This window comes from Lampetra fluviatilis, chromosome 26 (genome assembly GCF_964198595.1).
Source record: "Lampetra fluviatilis chromosome 26, kcLamFluv1.1, whole genome shotgun sequence".
Lineage (NCBI taxonomy): Eukaryota > Metazoa > Chordata > Hyperoartia > Petromyzontiformes > Petromyzontidae > Lampetra > Lampetra fluviatilis.
In genome coordinates, this window is record NC_136300.1 from 1,906,630 (window position 1) to 1,927,076 (window position 20,447).

Genomic DNA, 20,447 nt, shown 5'->3' on the forward strand with positions numbered 1-20,447 from the left:
GATGTCATTTGACCTACTCAGCTTGGCAGAAACTTGTCGAAGTCTCGTGGAGAGACACCCCACTGTAAATAAAATGACATTATTATTTTTCCGTCCTATCATCCAGGAGAGCCAATTATGTTAATGTGCAGCGTGTCATGGAAAAAGTCATGGGCTTCACGTTCTGTCCGCACTGCGTGATGGCTGGGGTTTTCATCCACTTGGCGTATGGCTTTGTGCACGCTACATTTTGGGCAAAAATTCCTGGTGAATGTATGCACGCGGGTTGGGGGGGGGGTTTGCCAAGCAAACATATTATTTCGCAGAAAAGGTTATAGGAAAGTAATTAAGGGTTTTAAATGCAAACCAATAAAACATGCACAATATCTGTGATTGGGAGACATGATTTATTTCTTTAATCCACGGTACAGGTTGAGACCACGGCTATTTCTCCCGCTATCACTTGATTGGCCAAATTGATTATGGTAATAATAACAGACGTGCTCTATGCTTTAAAGCATTGCACAAATGCGGGTTGAGAAAAAAAAATACGAGCATTAGCGAGGTATGGAATAATTGAAAGGGTTTAGAAAACGCTGAAATTAAGTTGGCTGCTACATGTCCCTAAAAATACATTAGCTGTAACCTGGAGGTTTTGTGCAGCTTGGCAGTAATGGTGCTGAACCCTTTAGAGACCGCAAACGCGCACCAGCAGTGTGCACAGCTCCAATAATAATAAACAGGTTAATGACCTTTCAGGTTAAGTTTTTTTTTTAAGGAAATACACGAATCAAACCCCAAGTTCAACGAGAAGCGTGTCCTACAAATCAAATATTTAGACGGAAAACTCTGGGGCACGGTCACCTAAATTTTCCCTTAACACTGCAGGAAAACACGAGACAGATCAGTCTAATCGAATAACGAACGTGAATACAAGGGGTACACGGTCTAGTCAGCTGTGATGTCAAATAATAAAGCAGGCTGTCCGGCGGAAAAGCAGAGTATGTCATGTGGCTTCAGACGGAGAAGGGGGAAAAGGCACCGCAGCAGTCTTGGCGAATTTCAGTGACAACGCTAAAACGATGGCAGAACCGCAGTTGGGACGCCCGCGGCGGGGCAATACGACATTGCGGAGCACAGAATCCTACATCAGAGTGTATAATTAACTCTGACAGTAAAAGACCACGATGGTACGAATGTCTACAATATATTCGAAAAACAAAACCAAAAATACCAAGTTAATAAGAGGAGCGAACACAAACGGGAGGGGGCGGTGGGGGGGGGGTTACTTTTTTGGGGAAGAAAAAAAAATCCCAATTTTCGACAGATCTTTTTCAACACATTTGCTTTTGTGTGGATTCGCCAATTGCATATGAACTTTTCACAGAAGATGAAGCAACCAGCAGGCTAGATGTGGGAAACCGTGCACTGAGCAACGCTGAAATATGGCAGCAAACAGCACCGTTCCAGCCAAGTTTGGTGCAGAGCAAATCCAATAAATGCTGCCACTTTCTTTTTAATGCCCATCCGTTTTTTATAAATATATAAACCAACGTCTCAAAAGAAATAATTTAAATGAAGTAAACGCGTGACAGAAACACAATGCACGCCGCTCCGTAATGTGTGCGCGTTATGGATCCGTTTGATTTTTGTTGCAAAGTTTGCATCATCGCAAAGCTCGGGAGCCAAATGTGAACCGTCGCACATTTTACTGGAAAGGAACACAGAGAAGGAGCAGCAGCAGCAGCAGCAAGGGATGCAAGGCAGGAGGAGGTGCTCACGATGTGCCGGGGTGCGTCAGTACTGGCACGGACGGGCCCTCGGTGTTGGAGCTGGGCTCCCAGGCGGAGAGAGCCAAGCCGGCACGGCGCGAGGGATAGAGGAGAGGACGGACACACACGGAGGGACGCACGGAGGGAGGGAGCGAGCGAGGGAGGCAATACACGGCACTCTGGGAGCGCCCCACACACAGCTGCCACGCCCGCTCATGTGCCTTAACCTGACACATTCAACCAACGCTAACAAAATAATAAAAGATAATAACAATATCACATCTGTACTGAACTGGAAAGACGCTTTGAGGAATGCGTAGGTTTTTGAGCATCTTGAGTTTGGGTTTCAGACAGCTAAAATCTTAACAATGAGCATCACAATATTCCATAGCCCGTGCAATAGCCTGCACAATTTGTTCTTGCATAAAAATGAGTTGTCAAAGACATCCAAATGTTCAGATCACGGAATTAATCTTAAACGCTAATTGATATATTGAAGACATTAATATTTGACGGGGGGGGGGGGGCAGTGTGCCCACGTTATAATGGCTATTGCCATGGGTTTAAAACATATTATTAATGTATATCTTTAACATGCTTTCTTACCGACTGCAATTACCGATGCAAATTACAATACGCCGATTGTAACGCGTTTATTGTTGTTCAAACATTAACGCAGAACATTGGCTCCGGTGGGTGGATAAGGGGGGGGGGAAACAATTTTCTAGACTCAAATTTGATGTGACATAGTGTAAAGTTTCCTCAAGGTCTCAACTGCAGGGAGCGAGCACCCGGTTTCATTTGTCACTGCCTTGGCAGTCAGTGGCGCAGGTGATGTTACACTGGTACTGTTAGGGCCGTGATCACGCAAAGGAGTTACCACTGTGGACAGGGACTCTCTCCCCACTCCTGGGTCCTCCTGATCCACGCTGGTCATTCATCAAGGAGGACACCGGGCTGCCGATTCCGATGGGGCCGAAAGCGGGAAATTTGTGAGCAACACACGCAGTCGCCCGCCAGCCAGCCGCTTACATGATTTATTTGGCGATCGGCAGTGACATGAGACTAATCACAGTTGTTTGCGCAATTACAACATCCGTGGACAGCGTACCTGGGTGAGACATTTAAGTAGAAGAAGAACAAAAAATGAATAGTCATAAATGTTTCATTTGTACGTACACACTCCTGAAAGTGTACGGGGATCAGGAAAAAAAAAGACTCTTGCTAAATTTAGATGCGTGTCAGGTCATGAATAAAAATTAGGCTGGCCATCCACAGGTAACTCAGCTAGCCCACTCCAGTGGCAGTACTTTCATTATTTTGATAATAATAAAACTGATCCCCGGTGTGCATTTCATCAGCCCGAATCATTCGAGTGGCAAAAAAAACCGCGCAGACTTTGTTCTCTGCGAGAAACCCCCAGAACAAACACTTCCTGAGGTCATATCTTTTTAATTATCTTTCGTCCTTTGATTAATTATTCCCACTGACAATAGGGTGGTTTTTGAATGCTTTTCACCTGCTCCCGATGACTGACAACTTCTCTTGCCAGACTCAAAGCAAACAGCTGCTGCCGTGATCGCTTAGCAACCATGGCCTGATGGATGAGCCGCAAAGACGGATGGCCACCATAAATCAACGGGGCCTCTCTACTCGAGCGGACGAGCATAAAAAAAAACCTGGATCCTACCATCACAACCCAGCACCACCAAACAATGTGCTTTTGATTTCTAAATATCATGCCCTACGGTTGCTATTTCAACAAGGTGTTTCGAAATGACAGAGGAGGGTTGGTGGGGGGGGAGACCACACTTTATCTGCTCGAAGGCGAGATTTCTACAACAACAAAATTATAATGATAAATCAGACGCGTTAGTCTAACGTCGGGCGCATTCGGCTGGGTCAGCGCACTGTAACGTTACTGTTGTTGTCAGGTAAATCATCGCTATAAGTATCACATTTCAAATTGCAATCACGTCTGGGGCGTTGGCAATTTTTCATCACCGGGAGTCAAACCGAGCGCTTTGCGTCCCGTTATGTACGCAGAGTGGCCGAGACCGGGGCGAGTGGCTTACACGCAGAAAAAAAAACCCTGCTGGTAATGTACCACGAAAGAGTACAACATTGTTTTTCTTGGAATAAGTTGGCGGGGAAGTAGCCAATCGCCATCCGGTAACTAATGCACAGAATGCGTGCCCATTCATCACAGTTTGAACGTCCACCCCCAGTACCCGCCGCTTCCCCTCCCCTTTCCCCACTACCCAGCTCTCCCCAGCTCATCCAAATCTCAAGTTACAGCTTTATACAATAAGTCTAAATAATGTTCAGGATGATAAATGGCGCCATACGGCTGATATCCATCATCGAGCCCTTTTTTAAGACACATCCATCTTCGATAATGTTGATTCAGACCATGCGATACTGAAAGGCTAGGCGCTCATTTGCACCCCCATCCTCCCGCCGACCAAGCCCTCTCCTCCCCCTCCTTAAAGTGAACCCCGCCTGTGAATGATACCTGCCATCTCCCACCCAACTTCCTGAGAGACGTTTGCGACGGATGACAGATCGGTCTTTTTTTTTATTACCCAAAGCACGCAAGCTCCACCGTGTACCCCCCCCCCACTTCGAAACCACTCCCTCCATCCCTCTGGCCACCCCCTACCAAAACAAGCTTCTGACACCAAACAGAAGTTGGGAGTGGAGAGGGCCTTTAGCTGCTTTGGGTGGGTAGGTGGGTGGGTGGGGGCCGAAAATGTGTGTGGAGTGGGGGGGGGGTCAGGGCAGAGAGGGGGGGGGTAGGCAAGGTGGGGGTAAAGTCGCAGCCAGAACATTCCGTGACTCGCGCTGGCTTTTCATGTCGAAACTGTGCCTGAGACCAGTTTGATAAATGACACGCGTCATTCTGTCAGGAAGAGACAGTGGAGACGGGCGGGTCGCTTGATAAATGACTTGGCTGAAAAGGAAACAGACTGTTTGGCACAGAAAAAGGAACGAGCCCAACCTCCATCAGGAACCACTTTTCACGAGTCCCTGAGAAAGGAATTATGGGGGGATTTCTATGCAGAGGCTCTGGGAAGGCTGTGGGATTTTTTTTACTGTCAACTGTAAACTTTCTAATTCTTCATCTGCTTTTGGAATATAGATGGATGGTAGCAAGCACTCTACCACGCACGTTGGCCAAAGGAACACTGAACTAAACGTTTCATATATTAATAATATATACTGTACACATGCAGGGACAGATGGATAGAAATATATTACAAGCAGTTCAACGTATCGGTGTGTTCATTCTCCTAATGCAATGAAAACTGTGTCAAACAGGACCTAAGCTTTTCGCTGTTCTTGTGTTCACCAGTGTGGGCTGTGTCGAGACCAAAAATCATAAAGGATGGTTTCCTTGTAGGCGCTGCTTTAAGCTGGCACGTCCTGTGTAACTAAAATCTCCTTTTCACTGTAGCTTACTATTGTGGGAAGCAGCTGTTCTCCAACTAGAGGGGAGATTTGCGAAATAATCCGTGCGGCAAAGAAAAGACATCTGTCAATAATTGCAGCAAAGGCTTCACAATCTGGCCAAATATGGAGGCCAAGAAAATCTCATTAAGCACATGTTTATCAGACCTAACGATCAAAAACATTCATCACCAATGACAGCGCCTACTGGACTGAGATCAGTTGCTCTTGAAATAAAAGGTCGAGCCAAAGTTTGGTATTTAGAGTGAAACACACACACACACAAATCTGCTTGGGAAAAGGCCGTTTAATGGAGGTGCATGTTTTGAAGGGCGTTAACTGAGTCTGCCTCGTTGCGTGTAAAAACTAGCTGTCACGGCTGCCCCCCCCTTCTTGTGCCATCAAAAACATGTCTCTTCCGGATGACGGATGGGTGCCATTCTTACTAAAACTCGCCCTAGGCTTGCATTCCTGGCTCTCAGCAAGGGCATGATAAATCTTTAATCCACACAAAGGCAAAGGGAGGGAGAAAAATAATAAAATAAATAAACATAAATTAAACAAAAACATAAATGGTGAATGCGATCTTCCATCGAATTTCGACGTATGCACATCGCTTCGAATTATTTTTCGACCATCGACATAACAAAACTTTTGTTATGGCTGCATTGTTTTAGAAAAACGACGTTTGTTTTTTTCGGCAGTAGCACACAGGGCAAAACAACCCAAGCTGGATTGCACCAAAGGGTTGTTATATGTGCTGCTCAGTTAATGATTCAACGGCCATTACCAGCTGTCAGTGATTACGCTGATTAATTGACGTGGCTAAGGCTTTCTGGCTTATTCCCACCCTTCAGTGTCTCATCACAAGCATGCCCCCCCTCCCATCCGGTCCCTTACTAGCCTAAGTTTTCTTGCCAACAGCGGACATGCCAAAGAGATGGGGATAAACAGGGGGGCTTATGGGATGCCATGTGGGGAGAAGAGGATATGAGAGCTCAGTGGCATTAATACAGAAGGCAGCATATTAAATCAGCTGCCGATAACGGCCTCTCTGTGAAAGGATATTTTATTTGTATGCTCTCAAAATAGAAATGAGTCCAGAAAGATGCAAACACAAGCCCAATCGATATTATCAAGAGAACGAGAAAAAAAGGCAACTCTCATCTAAATTGCAGGTGTAAACAACACTTTTTCGGTACATCAGACACATTTATATACATTACATGAACCGGTGCGGGTGATACTGGCGTACCGTATTCCACAAAAACGTTTGAATTTTACAAGGTATCACTTTCTACATTTGGTCAGGTCTACATGACCTTTTTGGCAGTCGCTTGTTGTATGTGTCAAGTTGCTTTTAAGCCGCGTTAGGTGTACACTACATTTACAATGTCAAAAATGCGTTATTTTTATGCACTGTAAAGTAGTCCACATTATCAACAGATTCCTGACACAAAAAAAAATGTTTCATGTGTAGGTGTAAGTGCCTAAGCGTAGATTCTTTGCAACAAAGTACAACCAAAAAAATCATTAAATTATTAAAACAAGTGTTAATATTCAAATATTCATGAAAATAGGGAGCCCTGGTAAGTTCAAAAAATGAAAAGCGCTCAGGTTGAAGAGCACGAGTCCTGCCCACAGCAGGTGGTCACTGCCTCATGAGGCCCTGCCTGGCCTCAGAAATGATGATGAGCAAAATGGGAATGATAAGTCATTTTTACTATTTATAAATTAGCTTTTATTATCAACACAGCATGGGATGCAATGGTGAGCTCATTACCCGGCTATGACAAGATAACAGCCCTTTTGAACACCAGGTAATGCTCAATAAAATCCATAAGTGATTCTTGCACGTCTCGCAAAATGACTGTAGAAGCCCCTAATCTCGGTATTAACATTACAGTTTGAGGTACTGTAAATGGGGACTGTCGTGTGGAGATTTCGGTGTCCACGCATGATCAATGAAAATGTTCTCGGCTACGGCGAAGTAAACCAATGCCGATATCACATTGCCTCCAGCCAACGAGAAGCCAGGCCGTCAACAGTGCTGATGTGAACGTTAAAATATTGCTCAGGGAATCTTTCAAACATTACCCTTAATAGGTAACCCACTATGTGTGTATGACACGAATGTAAACAAATTAAAAAAACATCACGAGAAGAAGAATGGTAGCAGTAAACATTTCAGCTGGTTAGACTTATTTCGGGTACAACTGATAATACCTATGTTCTATCATCATCACCACCACCACCATCATCAGCCACCGTCCATCCACTGTTAGATGTAGACCTCCCCACACCATCGCCATCTCTCACGGTGCCGTAATGCCATAATACATCTCACTTCTGCGCAACAACGGATCTCACGACTCCATCTCCGTGGTGGCCAGCCTTTTGGGCACGTTCTCTCTTTCAGCTGCCATTTCATCACCGGTCTTGTACATCGACCACCATTGCTGTTCGCAGTATGTCCTGCCCAGACCCACTTTACTCTCCCCGAAATGTTCTGACCACCAAGGCCTTCAATTAAATTTCACGTTTATTTTGGTTAACCAGATGAGAACTCAAAGAGACCAGGATTGTTTTATTTGCAAGAATGACCTAGGGTATTAGTCTGCCATGAGGGGGCAATGAATGCTATGTATAATCCCAATTGAGTAATTTGCATGTAGTTTTATTTGACATATTTGGACCCTGACGCAGGCATACAACAACATACTCGTGCAGATAACGGCAGGGGATCGTTTTTTTTGTATTTCAACTCCACACGAGCCTGGTACAGAGCACCGATCACATAACAAGTAGGCGGCGGGGGGGGGGGGTCAGGGGATATTTAACGCCCGTGGTATTAAATCGGGGGGCGGCCGCTGGATTCGAACCCACAAACCTCTGCAACGAGTGGCCACCGCCAATGACGTCAGTGGCGTGTAACGTTAACGCGCCACGAAATTTCGCTCATCAACTCCTGAAGATGCCCACCAGTAGTGCGTGGCAAGAAGCTCGAGAAAAGATATGGCTAACCCTGGAGGATGAGAATTGTATCACGAGCAGCTGTGAAAACCCGACGTGATAAATGTGCACCGGTTGAACCCTACGGATCGGTTAGTGAAGTAATGGCCACGGTGGCACAAACAATGTCAGAGCTAAGGGCTTTGAACATTTTAGGCAACCACGATGATCGTCTAATTAAATGAGAGATTAATAGAACGGAGGATATGTCCACAGCTGTAGGACTGTACAATAACTGCTTTCAAGGAAGAAAGGGGAAAACAATTTAAGGGAATGTGATTCAATCTCTTGAGTTCACGGCAGGAGTAGGAGGTTGTTGGGGGTCTGAGCCTGGTCAATTTATAGGAAAAGTGTACTTTTTAAAGAAATGAAATTGCTGAAACACAAGACAGAGCTATTGGTAGGATAAACATTATAATCGGTCATGATAATTTGATCCAATGCATTCGAAAGAAAAATGTACAGGGCTTCTTGTTGTGCCTGTCTAAAAGTTTGTTTGGGCCTACCTTAGGCCCTAACTCTGAAAACGTGCTTTAAATGTTTATAAAGCTCCACTGTGGTGGTGAAAATGTATTTTACTTAAGACACATGCCACTCATAAATTGCATTTGTTAAACTATGTGCTGCTCTTCCCTCTCTCAGCGGAATTCCAAGCATGCACCTCTCCATATTGCTATGCACACTTTTCAGATTTCGTTCCATATTCTTTGTCAGTGTCCACGTTTCTGATCCGAATGTACTAGCAAGCAATATGCATGTCGTTTAATATATGCTGCAATTATCCTGTGCAAGTTCAACGAGACAGCCTCTGCTTATAGTGTATTTATCAGGGATAGAACCTAATGATGACATTTGTACGTTGTATATATGTTGAACTTTTTTTTTTGCACCGTGCTAATCGGAGGTGCGGGGGAAGGACAACAAACAATATCATAGTAATATCAAATTACATTGATATTGCTAAAAAAAATCAAGCTAAGTGTGAATTATTGATAGGTAAAACTGTTGGCGGGGTTTATATCCAGTACTCTGGCAATACGGAACCCTTTATTATGATTCATAGTGCATATATGCATGCGGCAATACGGAACATATCATGTTTAAACGTCGCAACTAAAATTAGTGCCCTCTTTTATTAGTTTTAATTTAGACTCAATGCACCACGTGTGGACCAATGAAATTTACAAAATGGTGAATCGCTGCCGGAAATAATCGTACATTGCGGCAGGCTAAAGCTTAGCTGGCAATAACACTTCCTAAAATATGATTTCGTATAATGTCCAATTTGTGTTTTTTCTCTCCCTTTCTTAAATTGCCGTAAAGTACGTTGCCGTTACATTTTTTAGACAAATTTTTTTTTTACGATAAACGGACTTACAGGATTCCTTCGTTTTGACTTAGCATCGAATACGCACATTTACTTCCAATTAAAACGCACGAGGTAACGATATTATTATTAAGTATTTCACAATGGAGACCACTGTACAAACTGTAATCGATACATTTCAATACATCACGGTTTTAGTTCATTATTGATCTCCAAAACCCCATCGATTTCAAGTATACATACGGCATATGAATGAACAGGGACGATGTATACATGCATGTCGCATTACCAGTTACCCCGCCCCCACGAAGGGAAAGAATTAACTTATAAAACATTACCGAACCAAAAATGGTAATTGCCACCAAAAATTGCGTGCACTTTTTTCTTTCTCAGCGTGCTCACAAGGCTTAAACAACAAGCATTGATCCCAGCAGTTGAGATAACGACGACTTCCATCTTAATCCCAGCCTCCCCCCTTTCCTCTCTCCCTCCATCCCACCAAAACAGCTGGTGCAGGTGACTCGCTCAGAGCCTCATAATTGATAACATGCACACGGACAATGCAGATTAATTATTCATAATCACACATGAAAGGGAGTTGTTTGGTGAGGCACTCTCACACAGCCCTGCCTCCCACTTAATAAAACAAACCCCAGATCACAGGCGGTGCTTTAGGGAGGGAATAAAAAAAAACCTTCCCCCTGAATCAGTTACATGGCGAGCCTGTTGCTGTACTGTACCCGACACATCCCCGTATTGTTACTGCACTGAGATGATCGGTTCTTCTCCCCCTCCCTCCATCCCTCTGTTGCCATTGACCCTCCGTGTTTCCTTTGTGTGAGCGTCTCTGCCCATAGCTCAAGTGCAAGTCTACGCGGCGCACAAAGCTGCCGTGCGCTCCTGACAGCCTTGGCTGCCTTTAATCAGTATCAAACGATCATAAAGGGAAGAACATTTCAGATTCATAAATCAATGGCCAAAATAATTGCTCGTATATCAGCTATCGATTTTCCTTGCGCCTGCACGTATTACTGCTTGGGGGGACAAAGCCTCCGTGGAATGACAAGGGTAAAGTGTTATTTCATTGGCTCCCTGACATCTGCAGCGCCAGATAAAAACCAGCCTTTGCTCTTAATTGACATCTGTCAGGCTTACGTAAGCAATGCGCAGCTGCTAAGCGAGAGGGCCCCATAGAAAATGCGGCGTTTGATGTATCGCAAGAAAACGGCCAAAATGCTGAACTTTTTCTTTTTTTCCTTGTGTACAGCCAAAAAAGTGGCGGCTGGTACAGAAGCTGGGAGAGGCCATAACTAATCATGTTGTCAGACATCTGCCTGGGCGAGCCATCTCCGTGACCAAGTTTAACTGTGGAAAGGGGATCAGGAGTGGAGTCAGCAGAGTTTAATAAAATGGTTTGAGATGAGATCTGTTGCCACATCAACGACTCTTGTTTCTTTTTTCCCCCTTCTAACTTTGTCTGACAGTGTGCTCCAGTGTAAAGGTTCACAAATGAGAGGTTTGCCTGCAGCGTGAACAGAATCTGGCGATGCACTTGTGCATACACAGGCTTATGGCCCGCCTCAAAACATTTAGGAGTTGAATGCTACGGGAACACAAGATTCCCAATAACAAACAGTAGCTTAGAGCCCTTTGTCAATCCACTGCGAGATGGAAGGCCTCACATCACACTGTGTCAGTCATGGGGATTTTGTTTGACCGTGTGACTAGCCAAGAAAGAAACGTAAGGGACTGTTTATTTGGATGAATTTTTTTTTTTGCGGACCAAAAAACATCATTGTTGACGGCAAAAGACGACTATTTAGCACCCACTGTTTTGGGCCAATGGCCAGGAACACTCCAGAAGGGCCTTTGAATGTACCTTCAACGTATATAGTACTTAGACAACAAAATCCCCTATTTTAAATGTACATTGTTCAGTAGAAAGTTATGGGGCTTTGACAATTGCCATCCACTTGGTCTACACAATTATACTTTACTTTGAGCTGGCAATCATTATAAATGCATGGCAGTATAATTGTTTGAGGTCTAAGTAAATATCTATAATATATAAATATAAAATTTGCCCGTTCGATAAAATAGTTTTAAAATGTCATACATAACTAATTAAATGATTGATGAAATAAATTGCCATATGTTAAAATGTCCTTGCTTAATAGTCACAAGGTTCCTTTCGGCATGTTACTTATTACAAACATGTTATTAATGCCGAAATATATAAATAAAGTATGTTTGCTGAGGAGACTGACATGCATGTGCATTTGTGTAACCAAACTCCCCTCATCGTCTAAACAGTTTTAAATCAGTAATTCCAATGCTTTTATTAAAATAAGTGGGCCACTACCATTTTTAGTTTGTTCATACAAATGTTAATCATGTTTTTTTCTTCATCCAGCCCATGGTGCGCACAGGACAGCCGCAGTGTTATTATGAAACAAAAAAATGTCACCAAAATAAAAAGAAAACATTGGCAAAATAAGTGTCTACAAGCATGTTAAAGAAAGAAAAACCTCTACAGTGCACAACACTTGTTAGAACATGTTTACACAGCTTTCCCTTATTTTCTCTTTCATGGCAGAACAATTGATACGGGAGGGGGTACCAGCGAAAAAGTACGTACAATATTAATATTGGTCATTGTGGCACTGGCCACCGAGATGCCTCTGACAATGAGTGTGGCACGGTCAGCGAGTCTTGACCCGAGTCTGCCCACTCAGCAGAACATCGCCGCCGATGCTGATAGTACGGATTTTAACTTCGGCCCCGACAGCGAGAGGGTTTCTGTGCCACGGCGTGTTCGCAGGCCTTCACAAAAACACACATTCTTTTGACGAGCAGAGACACAACACAGCCCGCACGAGACGGGCAGCAGAGTACGAGCACTTCACAGTGTCCTCGATTTAGAGACCTCCTCCACCACCACCCCCCCACCCAGCCCTTTAATGGTTTCACACACGAGGCATTTAAAGTTGAAAACATCTTGCACTAAAATCTAAGACGTGTAAAAAAACCAACACACCAAAGCCAGAGACACCGGTGATGGCTGAACCCATTTTTTTTTGGGACGATATTATTTGAGCGGTTTTCGTCGCTGCTGTGTTTTTAAAAGCCACGGCGCCCAATACTGTCCCCTCTGACACGATTACCCAGGTACACGAGCTCATTTGTCACCTGCACTGGAAAATCAAGTTAATGCGCCACTCTGGCCCGCCGAGACTGCATAATATCAACTTGATTACATCAAACTGGCTGCAAAACTAATTCTGCCGTGTGACAGCCCGCTGGACCCATCCGCCATCGTTCCCGCGCCCATCACAAATCCATCATACAAGCGGCTAATTAGGCAAGCTCTAATGAGGTAGTCTCCACAACCACTCTCTGGTCATTCTGTCAGTCATAACCCAGCATTTCTCTCTCTCCTCCCTCCCCCGTCCTGCCCTCTCTTCCTCCCTTCTTATTTTAATTATATACCATGCATATAGTGTCTTTAATTACTCGAGCACGGAACACGATGCAGTGGTTTATAAACCAAGAGGAAACAAATTGTGCTTAATTAGGATTTTTAAAAGGTTTCTTTCACAAGGCTGGTCTTTGTCTGTTGGTTGACAGCCTATCTTTCTCTCTTCTAGCTTCCCCCACCATTTGCTGCTGCCAAGCAATCAATGTGTCATCACTCTGAACAGTCAAAGCTTCAGTCATAAATGTTACACATTGCAGCTGTGGGTGGGTGAGAGAAATGTAAAAGGCATAAAAAAAAGTTGACATTCCACAGAAAGTCACTCCGATTTTATTGTATCCAGTGGTTTGCCCCGCTTTTCATAAATAACTGCTTTAAGTTCATGGTTCAGCAAACCATAGCATGCACCAAGGAGGTGTGGGTGGGTGGGTGGGGGAATCTGTTAATTTTTATCTTTGCAAAATAGCTGATCAGTCAGCCGTCAAGTCCTCACGCCCATTAAGCACGGAGGCATTTTGATAAAGTATGCCAAATCAGTCCATGGGAAAAGAATGAGAGCACTCAGTCTGCCAACTTTTGATTGACCATTAAGCTGTTGATGAATGTGCCTGTCAGACGGCGGACAATTAAATCAGAATTGAGACAAAGTCGTTGTGACGGGCTTATTTTCTCCGAGCGGGCAGGTCCCCGTTCCCCTCTATTAAGGCGGCATTAAGTTTTGTGTTTGAGCACGAGATGTGAGAGGCAGACTGTGAAGCTGACCGGACCCACAAAGTGAGGCATCAGCAGCAGCAGCAGCACCACCGGGGAGAGAAGAGGGCCTGGGGGGTGACGTCACGGCAATGTGCGTTGCCATGGCGAGTGATTTATTGATGTTTATCAGGAATGAATAGATCAAAGCTCGCCAGATGACAGGCAATCAATCACGCGTCAAATCAAGGATGGCAATTGTCTATAAAAACCCGTTCCAAGCGGCAGCTGCACAGTTTTTAAACACTGCCCCCCATTTTTCGACTTCTCCGAAGCTCTCTCCATCACTCCGGCCTGACCCCCCCCCTCTTGCTTCCCCACCAGATCACCCTAGCACCCCCCAAATAAGAATAATATAAATACTATAAAGCCTACACTTTTCCCCTAAATATAACAAGAGCAGAGAAACACGAATGCGCGTTCAAACAAGGCAGAAAGTAATCGACTGTGACAGACGACCTGACATTATTATTATTATTTTTTAAAAAGCTTCTTTTGCCCTTGCTTTTAATACACCGGGCCGGAGAGGGGCGGTTTAAAGTAATTATATCGACAATAGCAGTAATATTGCACTCACAAAGCAGAAGAGAACAGAAAATTATGTAACTGTTTGAGAAAATAATAAATTAATTCTGCATCATGTATATATGCCAGACACAACTGTACACACACACTATAGTGTGCGTTTGTACTATCACAGACACATGCTATAGACCGTATTAATATACACACGGAACACGCACATATTGCACACCTATTATATGCACACACGTTCACACACACATGCATGCAACATTCTTCATTCTCGTCCCTACTGTGTTGTTTATTCTCGTCGTGTGCAACCTGGAGCAAGCACACAACACAACACACACAACACACACAACACACACAACACACACAACACAACACACACATATCGCCTGGCACGTGGGCCACGTGCGCCGACGTTCACGTGGCAGGCGACTGCTCAACAGAGAAACGTGGAAACACCCAACACGACGAGGTGCAGAGTGGGGCACATTGTAGGGGGTGAGAGGGATGGTGGGGGGCTGAAAGGTACATTTAGATTGGGGGGTGGGGGGTGTTAATGATGGTTATGTAATGTCTGTAAGTGATGTGTGTATGTAATGTGTGTGTGTAATGTGTGTATGTAATGTGTGTATGTAGTGTGTGTATGTAATGTGTGTATGTAATGTGTGTATGTAGTGTGTGTATGTAATGTGTGTATGTAATGTGTGTATGTAATGTGTGTATGCAATGTGTGTATGTAATGTGTGTATGTAATGTGTGTATGTAATGTGTATATGTAATGTGTATGTAATGTGTGTATGTAATGTGTGTATGTAGTGTGTGTATGTAATGTGTGTATGTAATGTGTGTATGTAATGTGTGTATGTAATGTGTGTGTGTAATGTGTGTATGTAATGTGTGTATGTAGTGTGTGTATGTAATGTGTGTATGTAATGTGTGTGTGTAATGTGTGTATGTAATGTGTGTATGTAGTGTGTGTATGTAATGTGTGTATGTAATGTGTATGTAATGTTTGTAAGTAATGTGTGTATGTAATGTGTATGTAGTGTGTGTATGTAGTGTGTGTATGTAATGTGTGTATGTAATGTGTATGTAGTGTGTGTATGTAGTGTGTGTATGTAGTGTGTGTATGTAATGTGTGTAAGTATGTGGGTGTGCATGAGGAATTGGAGGAGGGTGGGAGAGTTGAGGTGGTTAAGGAAGATCGAAGTGGGGGGGCTAAGGAGAAGGTGCAGGGATCGATCGATTTGGTGGGGCTGGGGGGGGGCCCTCCTGGGATAAATTAAATTTGGAGGAGGGGGGGGCTACCATTAATGCCTATCGAATGTATGTGTGTATCTATGTAACGTGTGTGTATCTGTGAACAAGTTGGGAGGGTGGTAGGGGGGGAGAGATGCAATGTGTGGGGGTGTTCAGGAAGAGAAGAAGAAGAGGGGTGAGAACTAAGAGGGAGGAGGAGAAAGTTGGGGAGATTTGGGGAGGGGGGGGGCGCTTGGGAGTGTTTATGTATTGAGAGGGGGGGGGGCTGGCGAGCAATGCTGGCTATGTAGTGTCTGTGTGTGTGTGTTGTATGGACAAGTGTGAGGAGGAGGGAGAAATGGGGGGGGGGTTAAATAAGAATATGCAGGGGGTGGAGCGGGGGGGGTGTGGAGTGGGGGGGGTGAGGAGCGGGGGGGGGAGCGGGGGGGGGGGGCGGGGGGGGGGGAGCGGGGGGTGTAGCGGGGGGGGTGTAGCGGGGGGGGGGGGTGGAGCGGGGGGGTTGGGGCTGGGGGGGGTGGAGCGGAAGGGTGGAGCGGGGAGGGGGGGGTTAGGAGCGGGGGGGGTGAGGAGCGGGGGGGGGCAAAAACGGAAGACGTTCAGAGTTGAGCGCATTGGGGGGGTTGGCTCGTGATGACGGCTGTGTGAGTATGGGGGGGAGTACAGAAGAAGATGAGACGACAGTGGTGTGTGTGGTGGTGTGGCCGTGGTGTGTGTGTGTGGTGTTTGTCTGGTGTGTGTGTGGTGTGTGTGTGTGTGTTGTGGTGTGTGTGGTGTTGTGTGTGTGTGTAGCGTGGTGTGTGGTGTGGTGTGTGTGATGTGTGGTGGTGTGTAGTGTGTGTGGTATTTGTGGTGTATCAGGCGCGCTGTACCTGCTACACGCCGAGGCGCTTGCTGCTTGCGGCGCGGCATCGTGGGCGAAAGTGGCGGAGGAAGAAGAAGAGGAGGAGGAGGAAGAGGAGCCACGGAGGCGGAACGAGGAGCAGCACTCCCTGGCTCCCTCTCTCCCCGTCTGCAGACAGAGGGGGGGCTCCAGGAAGGCGCGCGACAACAGGGGCAGCCCCCCACCACCACCACCACTCCTGCTGCGGCTCCTTCTCCACAACGGCCCCCCACAAATCCAACCCCGCACCGAGACGGAGCCCCCCCCCCCTCTCCGTAGCCAACAAACGCAGCCAAGGCAGCAGCGAGGAGCGAAACAAACAAATAAAGAGCAACACGGAGGGGGCAAGAGAGGAGGAAGGATGACGAGAGAACAAAATAAAAGCCAGCGGAGCGATGTCCTCTTACCCCCCCCCGCCCGTTCCCTGTGCCCGCGTGTTACGACTGTAATAATGGCAATGATGCGTGCGTGTCTGTGTATGGTGGTGGTGGTGTGTGGTGGGGTGTGTAGTGGCGTGTGTGTGGTGGTGTGGTGTGTGTGGTGGTGGTGTGTGTGTGTGATGGTGTGTGTGGTGCGTGTGTGTGGTGCGTGTGTGTGGTGCGTGTGTGTGGTGCGTGTGTGTGGTGCGTGTGTGTGGTGCGTGTGTGTGGTGCGTGTGTGTGGTGCGTGTGTGTGGTGCGTGTGTGTGGTGCGTGTGTGTGGTGCGTGTGTGTGGTGCGTGTGTGTGGTGCGTGTGTGTGTGGTGGGTGTGTGGTGGTGGTGGTGTGTGTGTGGTGGTGGTGTGTGTGTGTGTGTGGTGGTGTGGTGTGTGTGGTGGTGTGGTGGTGTGTGTGGTGTGTGTGGTGGTGGTGTGTGTGTGGTGGTGGTGTGTGTGTGGTGGTGGTGTGTGTGTGTGGTGTGTGTGTGGTGTGTGGTGTGTGTGGTGGTGGTGTGTGTGTGGTGGTGGTGTGTGTGTGGTGTGTGTGTGGTGTGTCGGTGTGTCAGCACGCGTGTGCGTGCCTACATGTGTGTGTCAATGTGCCTGTGTGCAGGTGTACAGTATGTGCGTGTGTCATGTGTGTTTGTTCGGACGTGCGTGCGTGTGTTCGTAAAGGCAGCAGTAGGTGCACGTGTGCCTATCACGTACACGACGTGTCTGTGTGTGTGAGCGCACCTAGGTATCTTCACGTGTGTGTGTGTCTACGCCTCTGTGCCGTGCACGCTAGGTAGTGTACACACTCTTCACGTCCGTCCGTATGCGTGTTGTGTTTGTCAGAGTCGTGTCTTGTCGTCTATCAAAAAAAAAGGACGAGCAGGTATCGTGTCTCTGTGTGCGCTTGTCGACAGTCACACGCGCGCACACACAGGAACAGGCGGTGTAACACGCACTTGTACAAGGCACACACACACGCACATGTACAAGACACACACACACACGCACATGTACAAGACACACGAGCGAGCGAACGGGAGAGGCGGATGGAAACACTTGTACACCGTAGAGTGGAGCAAGAAGACAGGCAGCGAGGAAGAAGGAGTGAGCGATAGTGGGGGGGGGGGTGCCGAGAGTGAGTGTGGAGTGCGAGAGAGAGAGCGAGCGAGGCGCGTGTGTGTGTGTTGAAGCGGTGTGTGTGTGTGTGTGTCGAAGCGGTGTGTGTGTGTCGAAGCGGTGTGTGTGTGTGTGTGTCGAAGCGGCGTGTGTGTGTGTGTGTCGAAGCGGCGTGTGTGTGTGTGTCGAAGCGGTGTGTGTGTGTGTTGTATGTGTCGAAGCGGTGTGTGTCGAGGCGGCGTGTGTGTGTGTGTGTCGAAGCGGTGTGTGTGTGTCGAAGTGGCGTGTGTGTGTGTGTGTCGAAGCGGTGTGTGTGTGTCGAGGCGGTGTGTGTGTGTCGAGGCGGTGTGTGTGTGTGTCGAAGCGGTGTGTGTGTCGAAGCGGCGTGTGTTTGTGTGTCGAAGCAGTGTGTGTGTGACGAAGCGGTGTGTGTGTGTGTCGAAGCGGCGTGTGTGCGTGTGTGTCGAAGCGGCGTGTGTGTGTGTGTCGAGGTGTGTGTGGCACCTGCTGGGTCTGCCCCGTGACCTCCTGTCAGCGGGCGTTCGACACTTCACGTGGCCTCAAGGTGCACATGGCCTGGCACAAGCGTCGTGGTGATGTCACCGCCACTTAGTGGCGAATGGCGGTTGTTGTTGTTGTTGTGTGTGTTGAAGCGGTGTGTGTGTGTGTCGAAGCGGTGTGTGTGTCGAGGTGTGTGTGTGTCAAAGCGGTGTGTGTGTGTGTCGAAGCGGTGTGTGTGTGTGTGTGTGTCAAAGCGGTGTGTGTGTCAAAGAGGTGTGTGTCGAAGCTGTGTGTGTGTCAAAGCAGCGTGTGTGTGTCTAAGCGGTGTGTGTGTGTTGAAGCGGCGTGTGTGTGTTGAAGCGGCGTGTGTGTGTTGAAGCGCGTGTGTGTGTGTGTCGAAGCGGTGTGTGTGTCGAAGCGGCGTGTGTGTGTGTGTCGAAGCGGTGTGTGTGTGTGTGTCGAAGCGGCGTGTGTGTCGAAGCGGTGTGTGTGTCGAGGTGTGTGTGTGTCGAAGCGGTGTGTGTGTGTGTGTGTCGAAGCGGCGTGTGTGTCGAAGCGGTGTGTGTGTCGAGGTGTGTGTGTGTCGAAGCGGTGTGTGTGTGTGTGTGTCGAAGCGGCGTGTGTGTCGAAGCGGTGTGTGTGTCGAGGTGTGTGTGTGTCGAAGCGGTGTGTGTGTGTGTGTGTCGAAGCGGCGTGTGTGTCGAAGCGGTGTGTGTGTCGAGGTGGTGTGTGTGTGTCGAGGTGGTGTGTGTGTGTCGAAGCGGCGTGTGTGTGTGTGTCGGTGTGTGTGTGTGTCGGTGTGTGTCGAGGTGGTGTGTGTGTGTCGAAGCGGCGTGTGTGTGTGTGTTGGTGTGTGTGTGTGTCGAAGTGGCGTGTGTGATGCGTCCCGAGCGCCTCTCTCTGGGTTCCCCAACGCCACGACGCTCGCAACCCGGGGGCAGACGCGGCCCAGGAGCGAGTAGCCGAGCTGCGAGATCATCGTCATGGTTCGTGTGTGGAGGGAGGGAGGGAGCAGGAGGAGCGGCGGTGGGGGAGGAGGAGGAGGGATGGAGAGAGAGAGAGCGAGAGAGTGGAGGTGGTGATGGGGCAATGTGATGGTGATGGTGGCAGTGACGGACGCACGCACGCACGCCAGAGAAAGAGTGTTTGTGTCTGTCGTGTGTGTGTGTGTGCTGTTGTTGTTGTGTACATGTGCTAATGTACACCGTGTTGTGTCTATAGTATGTTGTCTATGTGATGTGCGTTGAGTTGTGTGTGTTTTGTGTACGCGTGATAATACAGTACATCTTGTGTTTGTAGTGCACATTGGTGTGTGTGTTGATGTGTATCTGTCGTATTGTGTTCATGTACAATCGATACTGGGCTATTTTGTGTCTGGGGTAAAGTATGTTGTGTTTCCAGTGTGTTGCGTTTTGTTAACACGTTATATACACAATATGTGTGTGTGTCTGTTGTATGTGAACGTGTGTGATGTTTGCTGTATATTGTGTAGTGTATGTTGTGTGCGTTGGCTGTGTATGCGTTATAATACAAGGCAATGCATTTGCGTTGTGTCTATAGTTTGAGTTGTGTCTATAGTGTGTGTTATGTGTGTCTCTAGTGTGTGTGTGTCTATAGTGTGTGTGTGTCTCTAGTGTGTGTGTGTCTCTAGTGTGTGTGTGTCTATAGTGTGTGTTGTGTGTCTATAGTGTGTGTGTGTCTGTAGTGTGTGTGTGTCTCTAGTGTGTGTGTGTGTGTCTATAGTGTGTGTGTGTCTAGAGTGTGTGTGTGTGTGTCTATAGTGTGTGTGTCTATAGTGTGTGTGTCTGTAGTGTGTGTGTGTGTGTCTATAGTGTGTGTGTCTATAGTGTGTGTCTGTAGTGTGTGTGTGTGTGTCTATAGTGTGTGTGTCTGTAGTGTGTGTGTCTCTAGTTTGTGTGTGTCTATAGTGTGTGTGTGTCTGTAGTGTGTGTGTGTCTCTAGTGTGTGTGTGTCTATAGTGT

General features: G+C 46.9%; 1 protein-coding gene across 3 annotated transcripts in view; it reads right to left on the reverse strand.

Moving 5' to 3' along the window:
* TSHZ1 (teashirt zinc finger homeobox 1) overlaps positions 1-20,447 on the reverse strand; it is an 89,002-nt gene that overhangs the window by 60,686 nt on the left and 7,869 nt on the right. For 2 of the 3 annotated variants that reach the window (XM_078868505.1, XM_078868504.1), the window contains exon 2: positions 16,426-16,565. In XM_078868505.1, coding sequence (XP_078724631.1) covers positions 16,426-16,465 — 40 coding nt within the window. In that variant the 5' untranslated portion in view covers positions 16,466-16,565. Of the gene's footprint in view, positions 1-16,425; positions 16,566-18,468; positions 19,491-20,447 lie in introns of those variants that run through there. The other variant, XM_078868503.1, reaches the window with a different exon arrangement.